General features: G+C 35.4%; 1 protein-coding gene and 1 long non-coding RNA gene across 3 annotated transcripts in view; both read right to left on the minus strand.

The window, feature by feature from the left end:
* Positions 1-21,768, minus strand: part of LOC126733819 (uncharacterized) — a 308,547-nt gene that overhangs the window by 99,376 nt on the left and 187,403 nt on the right. The window lies entirely within an intron of this gene.
* The window catches only part of LOC126733811 (titin-like), a 150,617-nt gene that overhangs the window by 46,773 nt on the left and 82,076 nt on the right, over positions 1-21,768 (minus strand). For both annotated transcript variants that reach the window (XM_050437225.1, XM_050437224.1), the window contains exons 8-10: positions 9,952-10,064; positions 2,015-2,104; positions 841-1,004 (exon numbers count right to left, since the gene is read on the minus strand). In XM_050437225.1, coding sequence (XP_050293182.1) covers positions 841-1,004; positions 2,015-2,104; positions 9,952-10,064 — 367 coding nt within the window. The remainder of the gene's footprint in view (positions 1-840; positions 1,005-2,014; positions 2,105-9,951; positions 10,065-21,768) is intronic.

Genomic DNA, 21,768 nt, shown 5'->3' on the forward strand with positions numbered 1-21,768 from the left:
TATTTTGTGAAAATCTTAAAAACGGTTCTTTAAATAAAAAATTTTAATTTTTGGTTTCAGCCTCCTCAAATTAGTGTTGAAAATACCTTTTTATCGAGGTACAATTTTAAAAGTGAAAATTTGTAAACTAGTGTTAGTTTTGAAGAGGTTTTAGGACTATCTGATTCCTCTTAAAGAGTTTTTAACAGCAACCGAATACAGCAATCAAATTTTGGAACTCATTTATGTAATACAGTATTTAGTTCAAATTTTTATACTTATACACGACAATATAGATCCGCATGTTGTAAGAACCGCTAGAAACCTTTTGGAGGAACACAATATCAGGTATTCGCATGGCTTGCGTAATCCACTGACTTAAATCCTTTCAATTTTGTTTGGGATATGTTAAAAAGGAGTGTTCTAAATCAGGGATTAGTGATCCAGACTGTTTACGCCAATATTGTATTAATTATTAGCATTATTCGGTTTAACGCCTCTGTGTAAACGCGGTATACCAAGCAACGTGAAGGTCATTTCTGTCACGAAAAAAGAATTTATTTTTCAGTTCTACGTTAGCTTTTCGTCTCGTTTGTCGCTTCATTTTTGACGATACACAACATATGGTCAAATATTTAGATTAATTTTCTATTAAACACGTATCAAAAGGCAAATTGGCTTTTATTATTGTGCCCAAACCTACATAACGAGAAAACACCCTACACAGACAATGGAAGAGTTGCTAAACTCCAGGTACAAGCCATGGCTACAAATTGAGGTCAAAGAGAGGTTCCATTTAAGCGACTTAAGTTAATTTTTATCTTACACTTTTTTATTGTCCAAGTGTATTATCGTACTTACCCTTTTGTACCAGTTCTTCTTGGTATATGCATCTCTCCTTCTTTCTCTCTAGCAAGTGGTGCGTGTTCGTACTCCAAATCGGGCCAAAATTTCTCCATTGGTCGGAATGGAGGCAATATAAATTGAGAGATGGCCTCACTAAAGTCATCTTCGGGGCATAATTCCTAAACAAAAACTAATTAGGTTGTCCTCATATAGTTATTTTGCCTACTGAGTATTAGAACTAGTAAGATTGGTCACCTGTAAATATTTGATTTTTTTAATTCATCATTTGTTAAAAACACTCTCTCCTTGTAATAGCGACCAGCCCCCCTAAAATCATTAATGTCATTTTTTCTATAGTCAAATAAACTCCAATAATTTTTTTTTTAGGATTCTGAGTGAATTTGACACTTTTGTAAATAAATAACATTTGTTTTAAATTGTAATAAATGGTATTTAGAATAATTGTATATCTGTGACTCTCACTTAGTCTTAGACTCATTACCCTCAACCAAACCTAACTGAATATGTCAAAAGACGCTCTTGTAACAATTCCATCAATATATAAAATTTCATTTGTGTTAAATATATCAGATAAGTCGAAGCAAAAATTGTAATTCGATACCATAGAGCCCGCAATTTACTTATCTAATTTATTACCATCGGCCTCTCTTAAATTTGAGTGGTGTTAATATAAACATAGACGATGGATATTTTTTTTGGCTTTCTTGTCTAAAATAGTTAGTTCCTTTAGAACCGTTTTCAATAGAAGATAAAACAGTCTGCGTGTTTTATTTCGTACCCATTCTAATATATTTTTAATAATTTGTTTATCTTGAAAAGTAAAATAGTTATTAAGTGTTCGCTTTTACCTGTGTCACCCGGTAAGGTAACGTACTGCAAATTATAATTAAGTAATTCACTATCAAGGAATTTATTAACATTTATCAATAGTTTTTTTATTTAAAAAAATTAAAAGTTAGTTTAGAATGTATATTATTACTTTTATGGACACTAACATTTCTTTCTGTTAAAAAGCTTTAAATAACCGTGCTTTAATTAGCTCGTATTAACCTACACTACCCCCAGTATTTTTGTTCACTGGTAAGACTTTTCTTTTTTGGTAAATGGAATCTTTTGATTCGACTTGAGATTAAACATTTCTTGTACTTTGTATATTATTTTTACTTACCAATGCTTTATCGATATACACACTTTTCTTCTTAGTGTGCTTTATGCGTAGAATATCACTGAGTAGCTTTGCAGTCTTCACCGGCTGAATCTGAAACAGTTATTGCAATATTTTAAAATATCTCTTTTTAATACGATGATATACAGGGTGTGCCAACAAGGTGTACGGCTAGGATAGCGTCTTAACTATACGAGGTAGAGCAAAAAGTTCTACAGCAAAGTTGTAGGATTGACAAAAACCTACGAACTAAAAATATTTTTATGTATACTGGGTGTGTCACAAAAAAGTTACTATAAAATATGATTTTTTTTAAATGGTACGCCCTGTATATTATGGTACTAAAATGTGAGGCAAAAAGAGTACTTTACTTTGGTATAACGTTTTTAAAATTTCCATGCGGCGTTGCAACGTAATTAATTTTTTTTTCAATTTTTTGCCTTTTAGAGGGTTCGTTTAAAAATCATAATTAACTTAAAATTTATTCTGCGCCTATGAAACTTGTACCGCAGTTACTCTAGGGTACCTCCATTAGGCTGACTATGATAATTTGTAATTTTTTAATACAGGGTGTTTTTAAAGAACTTTCAAACTTGCTGAAATTACATACGCAATATCTCAAATTTTTCAAATGGAACACCCTATATATTTTTATCTAATTAAGTTTGTCCCTCAAATACCTTCATATGTCCTATAGCTAAACCAAGTACTTTTTGAGATATTTTAACTTTTCTGTAAAATACTATGCATAAAACGGGTATTCTTTAAGTTTTGATCAAGATTGCTTAGAAACATTGGTTTAAACTTAATTATCAGAATATTAGTTTTATGACAGCAGTAGACAAGATCAATGATTTTCCTTCAAAAACCATTTTAGAAATTATTATCAGTGAGTTAGTTAATCGATTTTTAATTTTTATTGTTCATTTTGGAATCAATATGAATTTTCCTCGTGAGGAATTTGTTGTTATGATATATGCTCTTTTAGCTGCTGAAAGAAGTAGCCTTTTGGCATCTGGAATTTATGCGCAACTTTATCCTGAAAGGAGACATCCCCAAGCACAAGTGTTTCAAAAACTAAAAGAAAGATTTGAGAGAACAGAAAGTGTAATTTATGAAAAACATAAATGGGTGAAGCCAGTTACAAATGAGGAAAACAGGATGACAGCAGCTTAAAGTGTCGTTAAAGATCCTCATAAAAGCGTTAGGCAGCTTGCTAAAGAATTACCCTTTAGTGCAACATCAATATCTCGCATGCTTCGAAGCGAAAAATTCCATCCTTACCATATTCAATTGTTGCAGGAATTACTTCCTCAGGATTATGAAATAAGAATGGCTTTCTGTCAGTGGCCGCAAAATAAGATTCGTCAGCCTAAATTTTTTTATGATATCTTACAGGTGAAATGTATTTAAACTTTTTACAAAACGATTTTAATGTCCTTTAACAAACGTTGCCTGACGCTCCAGGCTCATTATAGCCATGCTGTTAGAAATTTTTTAAATGAGCATTTTGATGACCGGTGGATAGGGAGAGGTGGGCCGGTCCCTTGGCCCGCAAGGTCCCCAGATTTGACCAAACTGGATTTTTTCTTGTGGGGATATGTGAAGGAAAAATGCTATTAAACAACTCCTACCGCAAGTGAAAATATGAAAAATAAAATTCGGGAGATTTTTCAAACAGTCACGCCAATTATGTTGCGTGAAAAACGCTTGCGTACAAAATTTAGGAGGTCATATTGAACAACAATTTATAATAATTGTGATTGATCTTTAAAATTTAAAATTAGTGTAACAATGTACATTTATGCAAAAATACGTAAGTACCTAACTAGTATGTAATTTAATTTTGCTATTTTTTTTAGCAGTTTAGGTAAATAATTGTGTTGTTAATTTTTCAAGTATGTAATAATAATAATAATAATAATAATAATAATAATAATAATAATAATAATAATAATAATTGTAGGAAAAATAATATTCTAATTCTTCAATAATTTTTTCTAAACAATCTTGATCAAAACTTAAAGAATACCAGTTTTATGCATAGTATATTACAGAAAAGCTAAAAATATCTCAAAAAGTACTTGGTTTAGCTATAGGACATATTAAATAAAAAATGAAGGTATTTGAGGGAAAAACTTAATTAGATAAAAATATACAGGATGTTCCATTTGAAAAATTTGAGATATTGCGTATTTAATTTGACCAAGTTTGAAAGTTTTTTTAAAACACCCTGTATAAAAAAATCATAGTTAGCCTAGAGTAGGTACCCTTGACTAACTGTGGTGCAAGTTTCATAGGCGCAAAATAAATTTTAAGTTAATTATGATTTTTTAAACGAACCCTCTAAAAGACAAAAAATAACATAAAAAAATTAATTACGTTGCAACGCCGCACGGAAATTTTAAAAACGTTATATCAAAGTAAAGTACTCTTTTTGCCTCACATTTTGGTACCATAATATATAGGGTGTACCGTTTAAAAAAAGTCATATTTTATAGTAACTTTTTTGTGACACACCCAGTATACATAAAAATATTTTAAGTTCGTAGGTTTTTGTCAACCCTACAACTTTGCTGTAGAACTTTTTGCTCTACCTCGTATAGTTAAGGCGCTATCTTTGCCGTACACCTTGTTGGCACAGCCTGTATAAGTACAGTAATCTTCAGTTTTCATTAAATTGAAGTGTATTTGTTTTATTTTAATTTTTCAATTGATAAAGTCTATTTTTATTATTTCTCATACAGGGTGACCAGGTTCTCCAGAAACCGCATTGATCTTCTGTGTCTATAATTAAGTCTGAAAACTATAATTCTGAAAAATCTAAAACTTTGACAATATGTTAAAATCGGTGTAAGGCAACTCGTTTAAAATATTGTCGAAATGGCGGCACTTCCGGTTATATCGAAAGTACAATAGAACGCACTACATATTAAGGCATTTTTGAAATCTGTATTAGAGTCTAAATACTCTTTGTGTATTGTTAGCGTTCAGTTAAAATATATTATAAATTAGTTTGTTTGTTCTATGTTATTCGAATTAGGCACAACCGTATCGCTTTACCTTAAGATTTATTATACAAACACAGACAAATCCAAGTCGTAATTCGATCGGGTCTTGCGTCAGCGGAATTCGATATCGTTGACAAAAAGACAGAGTCACCACGAGCCTTGGTGTAAACGGCCACAATTTGATATTCCTCATTTTTAGTGACAAATACAGTGTGTTTATAATTTTTATTAGATTTTCATTTTAATCTTCTAATATTCTAAAATGTATAATGTCCTATAACTAAGTCTAACCGTTTTTAACATATTATTAATATTTGTAAATATGGCTTTGCCATTGATATGAAATAAATAGTTATTTATTACGTAGCAAATTATTCTGCCTGACATTATTAAAGACCAAAAACACTATTCAGGTCTAAATATGTACGAGTGATTTCGAAATCAAATTAAACGATCAAACGAACTTACCTGAACTGAAGTTCGATCGTAATTATATGAAGCGTCCAGTCCGAATATATTATCTTGATTATTTACTACGTAGTTGTTCAGAGATTTCGTGTTAAAGATTAATGAACATGGAAAAAAGGAACATTTGTTTTACAAAAATAAACTGTATTTTCCTTGATGGCTTTACAAAATATCAAACCATAAGTAAGTATCATTACTAAATAATATTAAACTAAGTAATACTGTTTAAAACTGCCCTGGCAAAATCCGTTGTATTGGATAACGGACGATTGTAAAATCTAGCAAAGGTGGTCGACTGATTTGACCATCCCGCAGTCTTGAAGATTGTTTCCAAAGCCACTCCTTTCCTTAAGGCAGCAGAAGCAGATGCATGGCGTGTAGAGTGGGGCCTAAACACTGATGTGTCAAGCCCAGCTGATGACATCATTTGCTTCACCCATTTGCTCACCGTTTGCTTGCTGGTCGTTTTGTATGGCTTTTTAAGGGTTAGCAAAATTAAATCTTGATCTGGCTTTCTGTAAGGCTGGGTCCTCACAATGTAAGTTTTTAACGTAGTTGCCACGCATAACAGTGGCTTTTCCTTGAAAAAAGGTATATGAAGGGTAGGCTGGTCCTTACCAATCCCAGATGTTTTAATCGGGTCTGTAATTATGTTCCTCTGCAATAGTCTGTAGAAAAGTGAGAACCTCATGATTGGAAGCTTTATAAGGTGACAGGTTTCCTCTTAAACAGAACTGCCACCATAAACGGTAAGTAGTATCGTATTGTTTTAAAGTGGAGTCGGCAATCGAAGAAATCATAGTTTCAATGGCTATTTTGGGGACGTTTCCTTGTTCAAATGAAGACCCGATAATTTGGCGGCCACCAGGGTAAGATGATGAGCTAATGGATGCGACTGGCTGTAAGGAGAAGATAATAGTTTTTTAGACGGTTCAAAATAAATTTCTTTCCCCACAAGCAGCCTGAAAAAAAGTGGAAACCAAGGCTGTGAAGGCCAAAGAGGCACAATTATAATACCTACTGCCTTATCTTGAATTATTTTTTGTAATACCTTCAACAAAAGGCTAAATGGAGGGAAAGCATAAAAATATAAATTGTTCCAGTTCACGGTAAATGCATCTACCATAACTGAACCCGGATCTCTTCGCCATGGTATATAATCCGTGCATTTATTATTTATATGCGAGGCAAATATATCTATTTCAGGTTGTCCAAAAGTTTTCACGATTGTTTGAAAAGCGTCGTCAGATAATGACCATTCAGAATCTTGATTTGTTTGTCGGGATTCGAGATCAGTCTCGTAATTGTCGCTTGAACTCACGTAGGATGCAAAAATCCATATATTTCTGCTCTCACACCACTGCCATATCTCTCTAGTTAGAGAGCAAAGTTTTGGGTATTGAATACTGCCCATGCGATTAATATACGATATGGCAGTGGTGTTATCGCATCTTATCAAAACGTTGCAATTAAAAAGTTGCTTTGAGAAACATCTTAAGCCGTGAAATATGGCAAGCAATTCCAAATAATTAATATGACCATTCTTATCCTGTTCAGACCAAAAACCATGGGTCTTTTCCCCATTACAGCATGCCCCCCATCCGGTCAAAGACGCATCGGTAAAAATTACTTGCTTATAATTATCACTTTTAATACTGTTAAAAGATTTGAATATATTTTCTCTCCACCAGCTGAGGTCATTATGCAAAACGAAGGAGAGGGGCATTAACGCATCAAAATTCATATTATTTCGGGACAAAGCTAAACATTTTTCTCTTTCTAAAAATTTGGTGTATAGCCAACCATATTTCACGGCGGGACAAGCAGAAATTAAAATACCGATGAACTTTGCTAATTCCCGAATCCTACAAGTGGCTTTATTTCTAAAAATATATAATAATAATAATAATAATAATAATAATAATGTCTTATATTACCAAAAGTTAAAAACATTATTTACAAATCAATTTATTAACTAAGTATGCATAAGTGGCGCAGTCTAGCTGTATTAGCTACTCTACTGAACCACATACGCATACACATACACATACGCATATGATAAATTATATATGATTTCCTTCTTTTTCATAGGTAGTTCGATTTTCATTGACTTAGTATCAAAAACGAACCCCAAAAAGGTTTGAACAGTGCTTGGGGAAAGACAACTTTTTTCTCTATTCAAAATAAAGCCCAGAGATCTTAATAAGTCAATAAGATCTCTAGCATTCTCTAGACAACTATCAAAAGTGTCTCCAAGAATGAGAAAATCGTCTAAATAATTTGTACACAAAATGCCCTTTTTGCGCAGAAGAGAAAGTACAGGTTTCATTAATTTTGTAAAACAAAAGGGGGCCGATGATAAGCCAAAAGGAATACAAGTGAATTCGTAAAGGCAATTTTTAAAATAGGCATGCTTTAGATCAACTGTGGTCATAAAAGAACCACAACTTATTAGTTTTAAGGCAGTTCTGTAACCCTCCATTTTAAAATGTGGGGCAATTACAAAATTGTTTGTTTAAGCTCTTAAGGTTTAAAATGAAACGTTTTTTCCCATTACTCTTGTCTGCAAGGAAAATTGAGGAAATAAACTGGTCAGGACAAGCTTTACATTTTTTGATAGCGCCCATTCTAAGTAGCTTCTCAACTTCCGAAGTCATAAGAGCTTCTCCGCTAACAGAAAGTTTATGGCTTATATGGTTATTATAGTTAAAAGGAGGTTTTTTAGAAAATTCAATCCTGTAACCTTTTATCCAAGATAAGACAATAGAATTAGTGATCACTTTTTTCCAAGCAGGTAAAAACCGTGACAAACGCCCCGCAAAGACGTCTTCATCATAACTTACCTCTAGCGCCTCTTTTGAGGAGCTGCTCTGCCCAACCCAACCCAACCCAACCTAACCCACCCTCCCCCCACTCCTCTTTTCTGAAGTTCCGGGGATAAAGGGCTGTGCGCAAGGGGTAAACTGCGTGACAGGTACTGGTCGTATTTCCTTGCCAACTTTTTTCATGGCCCTTAAAGCCTGAATATTTTCCCCTAAATTGGTTTCAAATAAAAATTCTCCAGGTGGTATTTTGTCTACCAACTTTTTTATTTGTTTATTTATCATAAGAGTAATTAATTGACGCCTTTTATTGGATATTGAGTTAAAAAGGTTACACAAAATGCGACCAGCGTCCGCCACTGGAACCAAAACTTTGTCTTTTTACTCTTTCGGCATTTTTAAATCGTCCCCCAAAAGGGCGTTTAAAGCTAGACCTAACGCCGAAAGAGATTGGCTAAGTAAAGCTTGGTACCCAGCATGAGTCTGGTCTCTAACAGCGTATAAAGAATTCATGCCGGCTTCAATCTCCGGATTTATTTTGGGAGGCAATAAAAGCTTACAATTTTCCGGCATTTCATATTCTTTAAGAAACTCGTCGGTTTCTTCTTTGGATAGGCCAAAAGGCAAAATATGTGACCATATTGCCTCAACGGCCGGGTGCAATTTAAAACTAGACTTTTTAACACAACTAGGGTCCGGGCCCAGCATGTTTCTTGTCTCCTCGGATAGTAGAGTATCCTCAGATAAAACTAAGACCGGAGAATCATCTTCTATCAAAACTCCATTTTTTCCTTGAGCCGGACCTGTGTCCGTGCTAATATTCTCTATATCTAAGCAATGGCTTACAGAACGAGACCTCGAATCGCGCGCCGTAGTACGCGACGTACGGCCCCGACTATAAAGCGAGATCGCAACACTCGGGCTGCGACTCCCACCATCATGGCTTCGTCTGTCCCTTTCTCTCCGATCCCTACGCAGTGCGTAGGGACGAGTGTGCGTAGTACGCACACTCGTCTCACTCGGAGAACGACGAGCGCGATAACGAGATCTCCCGCCATGTGTTTTTATTTTCCTAATCGCATTAGAGGATCCTTTGCTTTTTCTAGAACTTGACCGAGACCGCGACCTGTGCGCCTTCTCTCTCTCTCTCTCTCTCTCAAGCCTAGATATTTTCCGGTGTCGACGTAGGTCGTCATATTCCCTGCTTAAAGAGCGTTTGGAATGAGCTCTACCCCTCGACCTTGACCTACTTTTATCTTTTCTTTTATGTTTTCCCATAATGATCGATCTACAAAGATATGTCTTATGTAAGTACTAATTAGAAAGATCCTGACTCACCTGAATCAAACCGAATAAATCAGTTAAACTGCAAAATAGTCAAAATACACAAATTTCACATGTCGAAATCGTACAGCGCGGCGTAAACGAAGTGGACGGCACGGCACGGTGCACCAGAAACGAATGAATAAGAGAGAGACCGACGGGGTCAGGGATGGTTTGGCAGCGCGAGGTTTTTTCATTTTATATTTAGGTCTTTAAATATGGTGCACGGTTGGTAGCCAGGGGCGGACTACGTAGTAAATAATCAAGATAATATATTCGGACTGGACGCGAATATAATAATTTTTAAAATGCTTACCTGTGGTAACTCTGGTGCCTTAGTAGCTTCTAACGGTTGTTCTTCCTCTTGGGCAATTTTTTGGGCTGCAGTTTTAATTTCTTTGACTATAGGCGGTTCTTCTTCAATTACAGCTGTATGAAAAAAAAATTAAATATCAGTTTAAAGAGTCTATTGTAACATCCATTTATAAAGTAGGTGAGAAAGAAAATATAAATATTAATTTCTAATAAAGCAAAAAATTTTTAGAAATGTTTAAAAGTTCGATTATTTAGTTTTTTAAGTATAAATAACATACTAGCAACTAATCAATATGGTTTCAAGGAAGGTCATAGTGCGACTGATGCCATATTTGAATTAACAAACTCAATAGTGTTTTCTTTTGACCATGATAAAAAAATTTATATCTCTTTTCCTATATTTGAAAAATTTAAATATACTACTGAGTGATACAAGATCTCTGTTAAAAAATATGAAAAATGCTAAAGGAGGACAAAGTGGTATCTCAAAAAAAGTGTTTGATGTTGTGGTTAACCATGTGCTAGACATAATTAATACATCGCTTCAATATGGTCAATTCTCAGAAAATTGGAAAGTCTCAACTGTTTTACCAGTTATTTATTAATACTGTACCTAAGTTTTATTAAGTTCAAATGCTTAATTTTTTTTATTAATTAATTTTACGGAAATAAGTGTGCTCAGGTTACTTTTATTATTTCACGTGACCATCTCTACTTTGGAATTGACCAAGCGCCCAGTTGTTTTACAAGGTGTTTATTCTATTTTTATGTTTTATTTTGATTATTTTGGACTATTTTGAATTTATTTGACGTATTAAAAATTATAAAATTATTTAAATGACGCTCACAGGTTTTACTTGTTATATAATTAATAGCGATTACTTGGTTACATATTTCAAAATCCTACGATTGAGATGCCGGATTCCATAACGTCCTAAGTCCTGGATAAAGTAACTGACGCTTAGTACGTTATGGAATTCGTTCATTAAGCTTTATAATTCTTGGAGCAGTGCAGTATTGTAGTATAACAAACCCAGGTTCGTCCATAAAGAATGGATGAGATAAGTTTTTTTTAATAAATAAGAAAAGATCGAACGAGAAAAAAATAAATAAATAAGAAACCAATACCCTCCCTACGTTGTGTTTTGTAATAGAATCACTCTCTCTTTTACTTACCTCGGATGCGCTTGACAAGACAAAATTAGGGAAACTTGAATTATTAGGATGGTATTAAAGAAAATGCAGTCTTGATAATACACCTACTTAGTTTATTTATGTAGAAAAATAATGCCGTACTCAGCCTGGAATTCACGAGGGGAAAGAGCACGGCAGAGAAACCCTCGATCTCAATTCCCTAAAAATCGAATCATGCTGAGTAATAAGTTCTGCTTTCGGTTACAAAAAGAATAGATAATTTATTTACTATTCCTGTCTAATTCCTCATACATACTATTCATTTAAAACTGAAGAGAGTTGGGTTAGTTATCCCTTCACTAGAAGGTAGTGAGGTCCCATACGGGAGGCTACCCAGCTATGAGTTGAATAGTTGAGTCAATATTCCAGGTATTATCACTATTATCACAGATAGACGGCAAATTCGCAAAACATATATTTATTTATCTGTGGTATGATTTACGCCTGAATATTCACGCAGTCAGGGTCGAAATGTTAGTTAGATTTAACAGGGCTCTAGCTTAGTTTAAATTTTTTTTTTAAGTTTTAAATTTACTAACCTGTAGAAAATCTTCAGAAAACCACTTCAACACAAATTAAATACGATTCAATAAATTTTTTAAAGTAGTACCCTCGATGGCTGGGTTTTACCACAGATGTAAATAGCTCCGCACGTGCGGAGCTATTTATAATCACACGCGTGCGGAGCTATTTACATCTGTGGTTATACTTTCTGCCGTTCCCTCGTCACACGACCGAAACATCTCCGAAAGGCAACGCCCAGAAATGCTAACACAAACAACCCTCGGCGCATGAATAGGGCTGTCGTTATGCAATAAAAAAAATTAAAAAGATTTTCGACAAAAGACGACGCGACATGCTAAATCCCAAATCCAAACGAATATAACATACTACGCATATAATTTAAAAATAGGTGGTTTTTTTCAGTATTGAAAAATTTATCGAATAAAGTAATCAATTGTGGATAATCATCGAAGTATCATTATTATGCAATAGTTTCCAAAAGCAGAGTACGATATACATTTGTCAAAATGTAATGAAACCAGACCAAAAGTCACTCATTATTCTTATATATTTATAACATGACTATAATAATTATAAATAGTTTACTAGTAATACGAGTTTATTACGTGCCATTCATATTGATAGGGTGGTCCAGAAAGTTGTTAATTTTATAAAATTAAAAAAAAAAAAAACCCGTTGATTAATTGTCACAAATTTATTCTTAAAATTTACAGAAAACTTGGGAAATTTATGTCTTAAAAATTATGTTGTCCAAATGAGCCCCATTTCTTTCCTGGCACTCCTCAAGCTGAGCCCTAAAATTTTCAATAACGCGTTGGCAAGTTTCTGGAGTTATCGCTTCAATTTCTTGCTGGATATTGGCCTTTAGATCATTCAGGGTGGCGGGTCGGTTGCTGTACACCTTACTTTTAAGGTATCCCCACAAAAAAAAATCGCAGGGAGTCAGGTTCTGCCTTCGGGCGGGCCACTGAATGTCCCCTCTTCGGGAGATTAATTTATTGGGAAAAAGCGCCTGAACGACAGGCAAAGACAGGTTGGAGGTGTGGCAGGTGGCACCGTCTTGCTGAAACCAAGTGTTTCGATTGTATCCCTCAAACTCCTGAAGGGCGGGAGCGAAAAATGTTTGAAGCATGCCTATGTAACGCTGCGAATTTACAGTAATTGCGTTGCCTCGAGCGTCTTCGAAAAAATAGGGACCGATTATTCCTGATCCCGACATTGCAGCCCAAACCGTGACCTTTGGGCTATGCAGGGGCCTTTGATGTATTTGCTGCGGGTTTGTTGCACACCAGTAGCGACAATTTTGGGTGTTCACATGGCCATTTAGGTGAAAATGAGCCTCAGCGGATAAAAAAATGTTGTTGAATCGCTGAAATCGATTCATTACTTCGTTGGCGAACACAAGTCTTGCAGGAGGGTCATTTTCCTTTAATTCCTGCACCAATTGAATTTTGTAAGGATGCATGTTTAAATCTTTGTGAAGAATTCGCAGCACCGACAATCTGGATACATTTAATGCCGCTGCGCGCTTGCGAGAAGACAAGGTCGGTTCTCGGCAAATAGACGCTCTCACCCGGCAACCGTTTCGGGAACTCTCGTTGTCCTTGGCCGACCCAAATTTCGTTTATTTAACGTCGAACCGGTGTCGTTAAACTTACGTACCCATTTTACGATGAGCTGTGGGCTTGGGCACTGGTTAATGTCATGCAAATCAAAATGTGCCCGATATCTGCGGCGCACAATGGTGGCCGAATTGTTGTTACGGAAATACTCTCGTACACAAAACGAGCATTGCTCTCCCGTATAGCGCTGCATGGTGACTAAATTTCCCTGAACTAAGCTATCGATTGAGCACGCGCGCACGATTCTAGCCCCCCTACCAAACTTTATACGAAGCGTCAAAAAATTAACAACTTTCTGAACCACCCGTTATATTGCAATTTTTGGAAAATAAATGCGCTGTACCTCGATAACGAGATATTGAGAAAAAATTCATTCTTACATAATTTTTGTATGTTTTTTTGAGTTGAGACTGTTGGAATATAAAAAATCAATTTCCTAATAATCTTTGTACAATACATTAAAAATATATGTATAATATACAATACATACAAACTGTTAAGTCGCCAGACATAACTTTTATTTATGTGACATCGGAAAAGCACCGAAAGTTGTTTTTATAAAAGGAGTTGATTAGGCATCAGCGTTATGAATGGTTATTATGCTTTAGTTACTTATTAAATATAGAGTATAGGTTTGAAGAGAGTTTTTAGTTGATATAGAAAAGTCGCGCGAGTACCTTCTAAGTGGTTCTCACTTACAGTAATAAAAGTTAATCAAAATAGAAATATTTGAATTTTATTTACCCCATATAACCAATAGGGACAGTGGAAAAAAAATATTTCAGGATGAAATTTTGGAAAAAGTAATAGTAGCATGACTTTGGCGCCCTCTATCTTTTACGCATTTGATTTTCCAGAAAAGATCTTGGAATTAAAATTATAAGCAATTTAGTTATAAACATTTTATGTTTCAGACACTTTGCCCTAAAACCCACACGGTTTTTGCAGAAAAAAAATTGAGTTTTCCAAAAAAGTACGGGCGGAGGGATCGCAACTTTTTATTTTTGGGTTTTTACAAGGAAAACTAACTGTTGGCAAAGCCTGAAAATTTCGTCTATTTTTGCTGAAGTTGACACTTTTCAGATAACAGATTGACTGGATTAATAGCGTAGATTGAATATTGAGAAGATACGCAATCCTGTGTTAAAAAGTGTTCTCGGTCGACTATCGGATTGCCGTTCAGTTTCGTGCACCATGTGGTGCTGCCGCGAAGCGTCAAATCTAGCAACAATTTATTTTAGCTGCGTGGACTTGGCTTTTGGCTTCTTTAAGTCAGGTTTTCAACGACGCTGGAATCTCCGGTTACGCGGCCGTGTTGGATATTTTTTTAAGACATGGGATGATGCCGCCAACTATGTTTTTATTATTTTTTTTAACATACAACAAACACAGTGGTGTAATTTAGGTGATCAATTGATGAGTGATTTACTTAATGGTGGAGACATTGAAATTTCTTAAAAGTTAAATTTTATAAATAAATAATTACTTACTTAAATAAGTTTTTGAGACAAAAATGAATACAAAAATATATATAAAAAGCTTTTTACAAAATTACCAACAAAGTTTCATACAAGTTATAATTCCAATAACAAACATTATGTTTTCTCCATTTTGTGTTTAAGAGGATCAAGTTTTTAAATAAAAAGCCTGTTGCACTTAATTAACTAAAAACTAATATTCAAAAAATATGTGGAACAAATGTTAAGATATAAGTAGATTTTACGTAAATATTATAAAGAATAATTGAAATAATTCATAAAACTTAATACCTATGGTAATTTAACTGATTGATCAATAATTTTTTGTAAAAAGTAACCCATTTTGCCATGTGATTCAATATCTGAAAAATTTTGCAGCGTAGTGAGATCTGTAAAGTAAGGGGTTTTGAGTTTTGAGTGAGGATGTTAATAGAAATAGAAAATAGGCCACATCTTAAGTTTTAAGCGATACAGGCAAATTCTCAATTACCATGTGTTACAACTATCCTTAAAACTATAAAAAGATACCTAGTAACAAAAAAAAAAACAAACATTTTGTTTAAAGACCCCGCATCACGATTATACAGGACGTCAATAGAGGTGGTATAATTAGAGGCAAGTTGAGCAATATAGTTTCCTTTTATAATAAAATCCAAATACTTCTTAAATTTTGCAAAAAAAACTGAAATTTGGCAAAGTCATTTAAATTTTTTTCTGGCGTTATTAAAAAATATATAACAAAAGCAGAGAAAAACAAACCACCGAGAAGCGACAAAGCCGGGACCGATTTTTCTTGCGCATGTGCGAGCTTATTTGGTATACCTGTCTTATTGCCGGTCTCCTGCCAGCCGTCGGTTAGTCCGGTAATATTCGACGCCTAGTTTAGTCTAGTCAAGTGTTGCCTGAATTTTTCTCTGTCTTTATTTTTTGTGTGTGTTGTCATTGTGATCTTTATTTTATTAAAAACTTTTATAATATGCCTTATACCTGTGCTTTTCGTGGATGTCATTCAAAGACAGGGTGTGGAAAACTATTAATTATGAACACCCTTGTGCACATTTTCCAAAAACCAATCTTAAAATTATTTATATTTATGAAAATATTTTACACCATTAAATATAATAATAGGGTCTTAAAAACAAATAAAGATAAAAATGTTCGAAAACTAAACATTTTGCGGAATGTATAAATGTACCTAGATTTAATTTAATTATTGCCAATGTATTTTTGTATTTCATTATACAATGGGCCAATATTATTTTCTCAAAAAATAAAAGTTTGTTTAGAAGATTTTTTGTTTTCCATTATTTATCCTAAATGGTAATTTTTATAGTTGGCACTATACCGGATGACACAGGAAAAAGGGAACACACAATAACTTTTTTTATTTTTCAAGATAAACAAATGAAATTTGGTATGTCAATAGAATGGTTATAAAAGCATATTTTGACGTATTCAATTGTTTTTGATCACTTCCGGTTGAACCGGAAATGACACGAACTTTCTTATTTTAAATGGGACACCCAGTTTATTTTTTCATACATTTGTTTATCTTGAAAAATAAAAAAGTTGTTGCGTGTTCCCTTTTTCCTGTGTCACCCGGTATAGTTTAGGTATACTTATAACTTAACTATATCAACAGTAAAATAATGTAATAGTTTTGATTTCAAATTCCCAATAAAATTTTTAATCTATTAATTGTCGTATTTCTTTCCGTGTACGGAACTATTAAATTTCCAAAACGATTTTTCTCCGTTACTTAATATGTAGCGCCAGTCATTTAAGCCCGCTCAAGGGCACTAAAATTGGACCCCAGAAAATCAACGGTAAATGCGGGTTTTGTCGCTTCTCGGTGGTTTGTTTTTCTCTGACAAAAGTATTTATTAAATGAATAAATTATTGTGACCACTTTTTCTCGCCTGTATGATCACACGAGATGGCTTTACCGATCCAAAAGCTCATATAACCAAATGTTCATTTATCCAAATGTGCGTTCGTCCAAATCCGCTTCGGCGGCAGTCGGGCATTTTCGATATCAATTTTCTAGGGAATATTGATGTAGACGCAGTAAATATTGGCAACGTTTCAATTTCATTTAAAGCGGGAATTTAAAGTTTGTTTTTTGATATTTGTTTATAATATCTAATAACTGAAAATTGAGTTAAAACCCATAGTAAGTAATAATACCTACTGTAGGTATTTATAATACCTACCATATAATAGGTAGGTAATTATTGCGTTTGAGGTTTAATTTTTGGTTGTAAGAAAAAAGAATGTGTTGATCGAAAATATTGAAAAGTATAATGTAATGAAGTAAAAAGATATAAAATTTCATGTTATTTATTATTGTTTTATTGATGTTTATCATTTCAAAACTAAGAAAAAACTTCTCATACACTTTTCTAAAAACCATAGTTACACCCAAAATAAAAATTAACTTTTTTTTTAGCTAAGTTGGGATCGCAGCAGCTCCATACTAGCACGTTCAAAAATACGTTCTGATCTTCCACCTGGTATAGCGGTTTTGAGACGTAGACCAGTAGGAATGATCTCAAGACTGAAGTGGATACCATCTACAAAGACCTACAACAGAATGGATATCCAAAGAAGCTAATAAGTAGGACCATCCAAAGGACGCGTCTAAATCAAATCAGAGACGAGGCCACCACGACAACCAGACTTCTACCCATACCTTACATTAGGGGTACATCGGAACAAATCCGACGCGAACTGCCTTTAGATCTAGCACCACTATCAGAAGCGTGGTATCAAAGACCAAACCAGATGGCATGGTGGATACCAAAAATTGCGTCTACCGGATCCCATGTGAGTGCGGTGACTCATACATAGGTGAAACGAAGCGCCCCCTAGAAATCAGAGCGAAGGAACATCGCAGCTGGACCCAAAGAGGAGAGGTTTCCAAATCCGGAATAGCAGAGCACGCGTGGCATAATGGACACAATATCCACTGGTCAGAAGCCAAGATTCTGCATAAGGAACAGCACTGGCGGAAGAGGAAGTTCGTAGAGGCAGCTTTCATTTCACAGAATCAGGGGATCTTCAGCCAGCCAAGCGTCGATATACCCAACATCTGGAAGCCTCTACTCTCAGGACAGTGTAGGATCTAGAGAGAGGCGTGTCCTCCCCCCCAACTCTTTTCACGGATGACTTTCCTTTCCACATCGCTGCACACATCTAGTATATAAGCCTATAGAATAGTAGTTTGCTGTCAGGGAGGAATTGAGTATCACTCCTTCTTCTTGGAGGAGGACAGAAAATTGAACGTGATCCTCAGGGGGTTCGATCATAATTTTAATTTAAATGAGATCAATGATGAATTGGTCAGAATGGGCTACACTCCGGAAGAGCTTTCCTGGTTCAGGACGGGGCCGGGGCGAAAAAGACAGACTGATCTTATAAGGTTTTTAGTCCCAAAAGAACAGGACGACATATTCAAGGTAGAAACTCTCCTTTGTATCAGGGTACGTGTTGAGAGGTTAAAAACCTTCACCATCGACAGCATTAGACAAGTGGGGCAGTGCCATGGGTGTCAGGAGTTTGGGCACTCCATGAGTAATTGCAATGCTAAGCCGCGTTGCCATAAATGTAACGGTGAACATTTATATACTGAATGTCAAAAAGACAGAGCAGCGCCGGCGAAGTGTTGCAATTGCGGTGGGGACCACCCTGCAAACTTCTGGCGGTGCCCAAAAAACCCGAACTTTATTAAAACAAAAAGAAACGGGGCCACCTTTGCAGAAATGGCAAAGAAAACACTTAACAGGAACCAGGATACAAAGGGGGCGGAGCCTATGGCGGACATCTTGGGGGCGGGTACCTCAGGTCTGTCAAACGTCCTGCTCAACAATAACAACATAAAAAACCAAAACAATATAAAAAATAATAACTTACTTTATCTTCTTAGTTTACCAGAAACTGAAATAAATAAAAAAATTGATAATTTACTAACAAAATTAAATTCTTTAAACTCAAACCCAGCAATAAAATTACTCCTAGGTGCTAACTAAGCTACTCTGGGGGACTTATCTAGTTGCTTAAGCATCGTTAGTTGGAATTCACAATCACTATATCCTAAAAAATCCGAATTTATTGATTTTCTACTTACAAATAATATCGATGTGGCATTGGTCCAGGAAACCTTTCTGAGGCCCTACACAAAATTTAAAATACCTAATTATAAAATATACAGAAACGACAGACCTAACGTTGTGGGCGGAGGAACAGCAATTATAATAAAAAGAAATATAATACATAAAGAAGCACCGCAAAGGGAAACAGACCCGGTAATTGAAAATACGGCTATAAAGGTATACATAGGCAACAAAGAAATATTATTAATGTCAATCTATAGACCACCTAGTAAATTATTAAGCTATAAAGATTTAGATGCACTTTTTATTGAAGACATTCCAACAATAGCCGCAGGGGATTGGAATGCCAAAAGTAGAATCTGGGGATGCACAACTGAAAATAATTCCGGGCAAAAGCTTGAGAGATATGTCAGAGAAAATACAGTAAGGGTAGCAGCTCCACCGGAGCCAACTCATTATCATTTTATGACACCTGACATATTAGACATTGCAGTAATAAAAAACCTAAGCCATAATGTCGCTGTGGAAAACCTTGACCAACTAAGTTCCTCAGACCATACACCAATCCTTATATCCATAGCCCAAACTTTCAAAAAAGATCCCTTTCCGGATAAAAAGATAACAAACTGGCAGCTTTTTACCGAATTGTTATCTAATACCTATCCCCTCCCAACTCCCAACACTGAAGAAGAAGTGGAACAAAAAGTAAAGGAAATAACAAGCATCATTAACACAGCATTTGAAAAATCCACTACCAAAATCCCAATACCAAATACCCACACCTTGGTTTTCCCAGTGAGAATTAAAAACCTAATAAGAACAAGAAATAGATTAAATAAACAGGCTAGGTTACACAAAGACCCAGAAGCAAGAAGAATAGCCAATAGATTAACAAAAAGAATAAAAAATGAAGTGCATGACTTCAGGAATGAAAGGTGGAATAATTTCCTAGAGGAATTAAACAACGACGATGAAAATCACATAAATTACTGGAGAGTCTCTAAGGTTCTGAGAGGAAGAACCAAAACAGAGTTCCCGCCCATACAAATACCAGATGGAAGCTTAGTCTACACAGATATAGAAAAAGTAGAAGCATTTAACAACTCATTAGAAAATCAATTTAATTTAAATAATTTCCCAGAGGACCACACTGTATTAAATCAAGTTAATCAAGTATACAGAGAAATAGAAAATATTCAATACCAAACTTTAAATGCCCCAAAAAGAATTAGATTTCAAGAAATAAAAGATATAATCACTAAACAACAAAATAGAAAAGCACCAGGGGTCGATGGCATAAACAATAAGATGCTTAAAATGCTACCCGACAACATAATATATGAATTAATGATAATTTTTAATAAATGCCTCACCCTCTGCTATTTCCCAAACTCATGGAAAAGGGCAATAGTAAAACTAATACCAAAACCCGGGAAGAACTTAGCAAAACCTGAAAATTACCGTCCTATCAGTCTACTCCCATCAATAGGAAAAGTTTTTGAGAAAGCGGTGCTAAGTAGACTAATAGACGAAATAAATATATTAAAAATAATCCCGGCAGAACAGTGTGGTTTTGTGAAGGGCCTATCAACAGAAATACAGCTTGCAAGGATCCAGCAAAGTTTAGTTGATTCGTTCAATTCCAAGTATTCAACTGCCATGATCACGCTCGATATCGAGAAAGCCTTCGATAGAGTGTGGCATGGCGGGTTGATATACAAAATGGCGACATTTGGGGTGTCTCCGGGTATAACTAAATTTATTCAAAGCTTTTTAAAAAACAGGGAGTTCACAGTACAAATTAATAACACCACTCAAGATTTTAAAAAAATCAGAGCTGGAGTCCCACAGGGCTCCCCCTTGGCACCCACCCTGTACAATATATACCAGGCAGACATCCCAAAGAACGATCACTATTCTGAGCTGGCATTATTTGCGGACGATACTTGTGTCCTTGCGAGCTGCAAGTACCTGGACCAAATAACAGCGTATATTCAGAGCCACATTGATAAAATAGCGGTATGGGCCGAGAGGTGGAAAATTAAAATAAATGAGGATAAAACGGAGGCAATCCTTATCACCAAAAAATGGGACCGTGATATTCCTAACTTAACGGTGCAGGGCAGGATGGTCCCCTGGAAGAGTGAGGTGAAGTACCTGGGAGTACATTTTGACAATAAAAATACCTTTGTCTATCATATTAAAAACCAAATAAATCAGTGCAATGGATTAGTCCAAAGCCTCTACCCCTTCTTGGGCAGGAAAAGTAAGATGTCTCTCGACAATAAGCTCCTCTTGTATAAGCAGGTGATCAGACCTAAGCTCTTATATGGGTCTTGTGTCCTTTCAAAGATCCCAAAGTCAACTATGGCTTACCTAGAAATATTTCAAAATAAGACGCTTAGGCTGATCACAAATGCTCCGCAATATATTAGAAACTCAGACATAAGAACTGACCTTAAAATGAGTACCATAGAGGAGTTTATTGTCGCCAGACACACAAAATTCAAGGAACGTGTTAAAGCTCTCGACCATCCTGAGATCCGCAAATTCTTATTGAAATGGCGCGAAAACAAACCCTGGAAGGGAGTTTTTTAGCCTTAACACCGCGATTGAGTGAACGCTCGGTGGCATAAAGACTAACCGGGCGCATACACACCCATCAGAAAATAAAATACGCTCCGTTTGTAAATCAAACGCTAAACGTTCTCAAGGGTATCCTAATCCGACCGCTTCTAGACGGCCGCATCAAGATCGTTCTGGGTGGGCGGAGACTGCTGCTGGACTCGTGACCAATAGCAGCCCACCTCCTACCTTATAAATATAAGCACACCTAAATCCCGTGTAGTCAATCCTCTCGACCCGGGCCGTCAACAACTCTGATGCA

The sequence above is a fragment of the Anthonomus grandis genome, chromosome 3 (genome assembly GCF_022605725.1).
Source record: "Anthonomus grandis grandis chromosome 3, icAntGran1.3, whole genome shotgun sequence".
NCBI classification, from domain to species: domain Eukaryota; kingdom Metazoa; phylum Arthropoda; class Insecta; order Coleoptera; family Curculionidae; genus Anthonomus; species Anthonomus grandis.